Genomic DNA, 8093 nt, shown 5'->3' with positions numbered 1-8093 from the left:
TTTCACCACCCAGGACCAGCGTGGGGATAGGTGGGACGCATCCAACACGGCGGGGCGGGGCGTGGACCCCAGCCCACGCGGCACAGACAGCTCCAAGAAGGCTGTGCAGGAGACGCAGTGCTTGGAGTGACTGAAAAGCAGGTGATGGCACAGGCATTTGGAAGTTTTATGAAGATCTTTTATTGAAATCACAGTAGTTAGAGACGTGCAGCCTATTAGAGGTATCCAGCACGCCACTGGGGCCAGGACAGCATTAATGCCACCGTATATCCTCCAACGCTGTGTTCCTTCTGGTTTTAGGAGGCCCCAGGGTCCTTCCAGCACCTCTCTTGGATGAATATTCTGGAGCTTAATAGCCTGGGCTACCAGGAAGCTTTTTTTGAGGCATTCGTCACCCCTTGGCTCCCTTTGGTGCACGTCGGCCAGGGGAAGTGGGCTTGCAGGGCTCCTTGTCCTCGTCGGCATTAAGAAGGTGTCTTGTCTTCCCGTGCCCCAAAACGCCACCACTCCATTGGAGCGAGAGCCACCAACACTGAGCAGGTCGCTCAACACCAAGTAAAAAGTGATTCAACCCCCAAGTCACTCCCATGGCATCTGTCCGAGATGGTATTTCCAACCTGAATCAGATTTCCAACAAACCTAGGAGGCAACAGGCAGCGCTGCAGGTGGGCACCTTAGATGCAGGCAGCGGGCAGCAGCCACCACGCAGGTTTGTTACCTACCTTCCTTCCCCAAAACTGCAAGAGAAACGTCCCTGTCCAGATCCCAGCACCGCAGTCACAGCCAAAAGCTGGACCAGTTTGCTGTGCAGATGGGAGTGCTAGCAGGGCATTCGGCACGAGCATCCTGCATCTCACAACATGCTTTCCCCCGTAGTTTGTTCATTTTTAGCATCGCTGCAAGGTCTGGCTTTCCAAAGCAGCTCAGGAAAAAGGAGAATACAAAAAGGATACAGAGAGGAAGATAAAGTGACGTAAAAAAGAGGAATCGTCACCTAGGGCTTGAGAAAATATCAGGTTTAATTCTAGTCCTGTCCCTGGCAAGTTACTTCTTGGTACTGCAACTTCTGCTGGAAGATGGGAAAAGGAAAATTGCTGCCTTCAGTGGGACAAAACCCACAAGGAGCAAATCCATCTTTCTGTAACAGCAAAACAGTGGCTTCTGTTCCCCTTTTTAAGCGCAATGCTGCCTGCCACTCCTTTACTTCTGGGATAATATCAAAATCAAACCGCCTGGCTTGGGGGAACAGGATCTGCATTTCCATGTTCCTTTCATGATTTCCCAAGCCGGAGAGGAGCAGTGCCCCGGCACAGCTACGGTTCGCCACCTCCCCGCTCTGCCATGCAGAGGGAAGGGGAGAATGTTATTGCTCAGACTTACACATGCGTGTCCGTCAGCACAGAATCACAAATAAATTCAAAATAAACTTCCTACCCAGCCTGCGTTTCTTGCAAAGCAGATGTTGGACCCACCAGGGAGGAGGGAAAAGCTCCACATCCATTTCAAGCAGGTAGAAGGGGTCACACACCAGACCCCCAAATCAAAAGACCCTGGAAATATTACAATTCTCTCTATTTTTAATGATTTTAAGGGTGCGGAGGGAAAGAAGACTGCACAGCCACATGGCCACGCGACTGGGGAGGAAGCATCGCTGCAGCAGCCGCTATTAGAGGAACAAAAATTAAACCTCCCCAAGAAGTCCAGGCCCAAAGAGTCTCCCCTCGTCTCATCCATCACCTCCCAAAGGGCACAGCCGCTCTGCCCCCCCTTCGCCAGACCCACAGCCGGGGGGCACTGGTGGGAAAAGAAGTCTTTTCCCTTCTCCTGATGGCCGGACTGGAGGGAACATGATGGGGAAGAGCTGAGCCCGGGGGCAGAGGGTAACACCACAGTCCTGCCTCTTCTCCTGGTGCGAGATAAAGCACTTTCTAAGGGCAGAGCCAGTGACGGCCGCGGGTCCCCCCAACTGTCCCCCCCGCCCCAGTTCGCTCCCTTCGTGCCGGTTCTCCACCACCAGTCTGGCATGCTCCCCTTTGCACGACGGCTCCCCCAGCCCTCCAGTGCACCCACACACCCTGCCAGAGCCCTCTGAGCCCCCCGCGGGCCCCCGCCAGCCCCTGGGGACCCCCGGGCTGGCTGGCCCGGGTTGCAGGCAGCAAAGGGTTACGCTCGGAGGTGCCGCTCTGCTCCCAGCACCTGGCAGGGGAGGGAGCAGGAGGGGATGGAGCGGAGTTTCACTGAGTCTCCGACGAGGCAGCGAGGAGCAGGCAGAAGGGCAGGCAGAGGGGCAGGCAGAGGGGCAGGAGCGGCGGCGGCAGGTGAAGCCGCCTCCCGGTCCGGCACAGCGCGGTGGGAGCTGCCGGAGCCACCATGGGCCGGGGGGGCCCCTAGGAACCGGCTTATAAAGGGGGACACCCCCCTTCCCCTCGCTGACGTCCCTCGCTTAAAAAGGAGGGAGGGAAAGAAAAAAAAACACCACCACCAGCAACCACCCAAACCCTCCCTAAATTTGAGATACGGCGAAGGCGGGCGGCACCGGCTGGAAAATGCATCTCCCTCGGAGCTGCATCGTCCTCCTCATCCAGGGGAGCATCTCTCTGCTGGTGAGCGCTGGCGATGGGGAAGGGGGGCTGCAGGGGTGGGGGGTCGGGCTGCCAAAGGGTCGGAGCGGGGTCGACAGCCAGGGACATTTCCCAAATCAATTTATCCCCCCCCCAAGTCCATCCACCCCACCTCATCCCCTGAAAAAACAAGCGTCCCAAAACTTCTGTTATTTTGCAGCAGGTAGCGGGTGGGCAGCGGGCAGGGTGGGCTCACAGGCAGGACTGATGATAACGGTACCTCCTGACCACCCCAAAAACCTGCAGCTCCCCCCCACCCCCGGCAGAGCAGTCCTGGTAGAGCTGCTGGGGGGGGGGCAGCTCGCCCGTACCCCCGGCCCCCGGGCTGGGGCAGAGCTCCGGCACAGGCCGACCTTGACCTCGGCTTCCCCGCTGCCTCCTCTGCCCGGGGAGCCCTTCGCACCCCAGGGACCAGGGCAGGAGTTTGCTCAGCAGCCTGGCACCGGGGGCGATGGGGCTGCGGAACCCGCCTCCCGCCCGGGCACCCTCCCAGCCTGTTGGGTGCCCACAGCCTGGCAGCAAGGCAGCCCCCCAGACCCCGTCTGTGCCTATTTTGGGGTCCGTGGCTGGTTGCAGGCAGAGCCCTCATGCCAGCAGGAGGAGAGTTTGCAGAGGAGCCCGTGCACGGCTGTTAGAGGCGAAGGGCATCTCCCCGGGGTGAGAACTCACCTCTGCGCTTTGCTGTCCCTCGTGCTGCCCCGCTGCTCTCAGCTTGTCCTGGTTTCGGCTGGGATGGAGTTGTTTTTCCTCCCTGACAGCTGGTATAGCGCTGTGGTTTGGATTTGGTACGAGACGCGGCTCCATCTCTCCGCCGGCCCATGGCACAGTTCGGAGGGCAGAGGAGGGGTCTATGAGACATGCTGTCAGCAGCAAGACCAGTGCGAAGGCCACAAGGAGGGCACCCTCGTCACAGGTGTGCATCCCCCCCATAGCACCCTCTCCCCAGCATCTGCAGAGATCCCCCGGGTGCAAGTGCTCTGCCCTGAGAGAAGGTGCTGCTGCCAGGCTGCACCATCAGTGAGCAAAATGCACCGTCCCGGCTCCTTCCACCCATTCCCTGAGCAGCCAGGAGAGGAAGAGTGAGAGCAGGGGAAAACTGCTGCCAGAAGGGAAATACGGACTACAGAGAGAAGTAGAGAGGAAAGGCAAGAGAAAAGGGAAATAAGGAAAGCAAGGATGGGAAAGAAGATGGCTGGGTCACATCTGGAGAAGCGGGGTGACTCTGGAGAGCGAGACGGGGCAAAGAGGGCAGGCACCCATCACCCATCTCTCTCTCTCTCCACCATCACTATGTTCAGGTGATCTGGGGCCAAGAAGAACCAGGGAAAGGTGCAGAACAACATGAACCCAAGACCCAAGAAAAAGCTCAAGTGCAGAAGACGAGAGGGCTCCTCTCTCCAAAGTCCCTGTTAACTCCAACCTTACTGCAGAACATGACCCTTCTGGAGCTGGTGAGCAGCTCACAGGAGTTATGGGATATCCTGGACAACCTGTCCGAGCGGCACCATGCTCCACACCCCAGAGAACAAAGGGACTTGGGGCCAGCCTCAGGCAAGCTTAAAAAAATTTTTGGCTGGGGAGATTTCTATTCCAATATCAAGACGGTGAAGTTGAACCTCTTGATCACCGGAAAGGTGGTTGATCACGGCAACGGCACAGTCAACGTCTTCTTTCGACACAACTCTACTGGGCAGGGGAATATCTCCGTCAGCCTCGTCCCCCCCACCAAAGCAGTGGAGTTTGACCTGGAGCAACAGATCTTCATCGAGGCCAAAGAATCCAAAATCTTCAACTGCCGGGTGGAGTACGAGAAAGTGGATCGTGCCAAGAAGACCACGCTCTGCACTTACGACCCATCTAAGACCTGCTACCACGAGCACACCCAAAGTCACGTCTCCTGGGTCTGCTCGAAGCCCTTCAAAGTCATCTGCATCTACATCACCTTCTACAGCATAGACTACAGGCTGGTGCAGAAAGTGTGTCCCGACTACAACTATCACAGCGACGTACCCTACTACCCCTCGGGATGACGCGCTCTGCCCATCTCGGGATGCCCCAGTGATGAGCGGGTGCTGGGGGGGCGGGGGGAGGGACAGGGATGGTTTTGTAAGTGGGGGCGGGAGCGCAGCGGTCCCTGGAAAACAGAAGCAAGGAAGGAAGAGGAGGATTTTCCATTTTCACCAAAAGCTCCAATATCAAGAGGAAGAATTTTAGGCTATGGGGTACCGGCATCTCTAAACCTGGCCTGGATCTGTGGTCTTTAGAGACTGGTACGTGAAGGCAGGGTCTGAATCTAGGATACAGAAAATAGGACATAAAGCCACAGTCAGGACTCGTGTTTCTCAGTGCAATAATGGATTTGCCTGGATCTAGGCCACGTGGTCCTAAAAGGTTGGTGACCAGGCAAAGAAGGCTCCAAAAGCAGGCTTACACAGCCTGGAGCCAGAGGAAGACCTCAGGGGGGAGATGCTCTCCATGGCTGGAAGACATCCATGGGCAGCCACATCATCTCCCCCACATCTGAATTCTGCAGCGGCGGGAGCTGGAGCCGAGTTGTCCCATGTCGGGATGCAAAGGGCTGCCGGGACGGAAAGCGGGAGCCAGGACGGGTGGTGGGGCAGGGAGAGATCTTCCCACCACGGCTCACACCGGGCACCACGGCATGGGGCAGTTTTGGGGACTTGAAACTGTGGCTCCGCCAGTAGAGAAGTCCTGGTGGATCTGTCAAATCTGCTGACACATTATATGATTCATGCGTTTCCCCTGACACGCTGTGATTCATGCACTTCCCCTTCATCCCACCCGTGCTTCGTACCACCGCCAGCTCCCCAGCGCCCACTCCCACCCTTGCCCAGCCACATTCAGCTCCAAGCGCTGCTGTTCCTCGGCACAAAGGTGCGTGCCCGCGTCCGTACGTGTCTGTGAAGTGGGGCTCTGACTGTAGCATTTAATTTACTTTGAAGGGAAAAAACCCCACCAAACATGACCACCACCAATGCTGTCCTTGAGAGAGAGAATAAAGTTTTCACAGTGGCACTGAGGCAGGTCAAGTGTTTTTACTGAAAGCAATCTCAGTCTCCTCGAAGGAGAAGGAAAATAGACCGGCAGGGTTGCGAATGAGGCACGGGGCATGGCCATGACTTGCGCCCAAATTCGGCTCCGTTCAGATGCTTCTGAACTCGCCCCTTCTAGTAACTGGACGTTGGGTCCAGCTTTGGGGTCTGCCAGGACTCGGACTTTCACCCGTGCGCTTGGTTGCTGTTGCTCGTGCATGGGCTCATTCCGCAGCACTGATGAATATTCCCAACCTACTCGCCTTCCCCATACATCCAACCTTAAGGCTCCCACTTCTGTGGAGACACTCCCTCCTACAGAGGAAACCAAAAAACCCAGCTTCTGCCCCCAGCCCTTCCTTTCCCCCTAAACCTCCCCCTATGCAGAGCAGTAGGGCAGCTCCAAAAAATCCTTTATGCCAACAAAACCCCAACAGAGTTACGAAGCAGGTATTACCACGAGAGCAGGTTTTATGCTTCAGCCTTCACGAGTCAAATTCCTTCTCTAGAGCTTGGAGAGAGGTTTGCTGGCTGCTGGCGAAGTTTCATTATATGCACTTTTACCTTTAGACGGATCCAAAATACATCGAGCAAAGAAAACCTTTTAGTGCAATAATCAATGAGAAGACTTTTACTCAGAGAACAGAAAGTTTAAAATGCTTTGAGAGCACAGTTTCAGAAAATAACAGGAGCAATATTTGGAATTGGGGGGGGGAAAAACCCGACCATGAGTTGTCTCACAAAAGTATGTTCCCCAAGGGTTCACGCTTGCTTTAAGGAAGGAACACAAAAAGACACGTTAAACCCCTTTTCTGCCAGCACAGACAAAATAAACAAAACCACCACACACAAAAGTTGCTCATTTGGAGAAATTTCAGACAATTGCCATTTGAAGAAACAGAGCAGGCAGCAGGAGCAGAGAACCGGGCTACAAAGGATGCACCATTGTCAAAAGTGATGTGGCAGCCGCAGTTACTAGGGAGACCAGGACGGGCCATTATTCGGGCTTGGGAGAAGAGGATTCCTGCTAGGGAGTCACAACCCATGCTCAGAAAAGAAGGATTTCGCTGAGCTGGAGGGCAAACAATACAAGAGAAAAAAATCCCCGCACCCTAAATCCACCCTTAACCCCCCCACTCACCCCCTGCTACAGTGAGGTGCAAGGGAGAGCCTTTGCACCAACTCATTTGGTAAAATTTCCCTCGTTAAGAGACTAAGTCAAGGTGTGCTTGAATGTGTTCGGTTTACAGCTTACGAGTATTTGCTCCGCGGGGTGTTGCCTCTGCTGTGTTGGAGGTTTGGCCACCGACTCGTTTCTGCTTTTCGAGCGGAGCAGTTAAATCCCTGCGACTGCCTCTGCTGCAACATTACACAAGGAACCACCGCTTAATTTCTTTCCCCATTAGAGTAGATGGACATAAAATAGACCTGGGGGTGGGGGGAGCTAGAATTTATCCAAATGAAGTTCCACGAGTTGCAAACTTCATTGCAAATGAAGCAGCATGTAATGACTGGAGAGCAGACTTCAAAAATCCGCCGTGACACCAGCGTTCAGTAGAGTGCCACAGAAGTAGTCGCAGGCATTTTTGCAATTAGAGCCTATCTCCGTTTATAAAATGCAGCCCCTTATCGTCTTTGATAGCTCAGTGGACGGACGATCTCTTTGTCTCCAAAGCAGGAAAAGCCCTGATGGGAACTACTTACCGCTGTCATCTACAACTACACAGTGGATGTTCTCCATCTCCAGTAATTTGCTCTCTTTAGTTTGTTAATACTTTTTCCTCTTCCCCACAAAATCCTCCGGATTTAAATTTCATGAGTCTCCCGGTCGAGCTGACCTCTGCTTCTGCACATGTAGAAACCAGCTTCCCCGAGCAGCCTGCTCCACCCTCCCACAAAATCAGTCAGCAGCCCCCAGCCACCCATTAGAGCTGGTGGGGACCGGTCGATCCGGGGTCCCCAGAACCGGGATTGGAGGAGTTGGAAAAAAATCAGGAGCCGACGGGAGTTGCTGCAGGAATACAACCACCCTGACACATCTCCCCAGTCCTGACACCGCTCGCTATTCCGGGGTGGTGGATCCCACCGCTTCTGCCTCCTCCGGCTTTAAGGACTGACGTGATGAGAATCCCACCATCTTCCTTAAAATGCTGTTTAATATTTGAGTAATTCTCCCATTAAGATCATTTGCTCAACTCTGCGAAGTCCAAGTGCTCCTTTGTTGATTTTGCCCTACCTAGTAAAAATTAATTTGGTGTAATCAGCCTCAAATAATCCTAAATCCATCTCTCTGTAGGTTACTTGGGACCTCTTCTCCCTTTGTAATCTTCCAGTCAATCAGACTTTGTCTTTCTACTGTTTCCTATTTACCGCATCCAAAAAAAACCAGCAGCGGCCTCTGATCCCAATGAGACTCTCA

The 8093-nt window shown here is 54.4% G+C and overlaps 1 protein-coding gene across 1 annotated transcript; it reads left to right on the top strand.

The window, feature by feature from the left end:
- Positions 1–2443: 2443 nt before the first annotated feature.
- NXPH3 (neurexophilin 3) lies at positions 2444–4651 on the top strand (the record flags this gene model as incomplete). The annotated part of the gene is made up of 2 exons (XM_082010625.1): positions 2444–2603; positions 3920–4651. Exons 1-2 carry the CDS (start codon positions 2547–2549, stop codon positions 4649–4651), a joined length of 789 nt encoding a protein of 262 aa, XP_081866751.1. The 5' UTR covers positions 2444–2546.
- Positions 4652–8093: the final 3442 nt, after the last annotated feature.

The sequence above is a fragment of the Phaethon aethereus genome (genome assembly GCF_964289735.1).
Source record: "Phaethon aethereus genome assembly, chromosome: 25".
In the NCBI taxonomy this organism is placed as follows: domain Eukaryota; kingdom Metazoa; phylum Chordata; class Aves; order Phaethontiformes; family Phaethontidae; genus Phaethon; species Phaethon aethereus.
The sequence above is the reverse complement of the archived record's forward strand: the minus strand, read 5'-3'. Positions and strand labels throughout refer to the sequence as shown.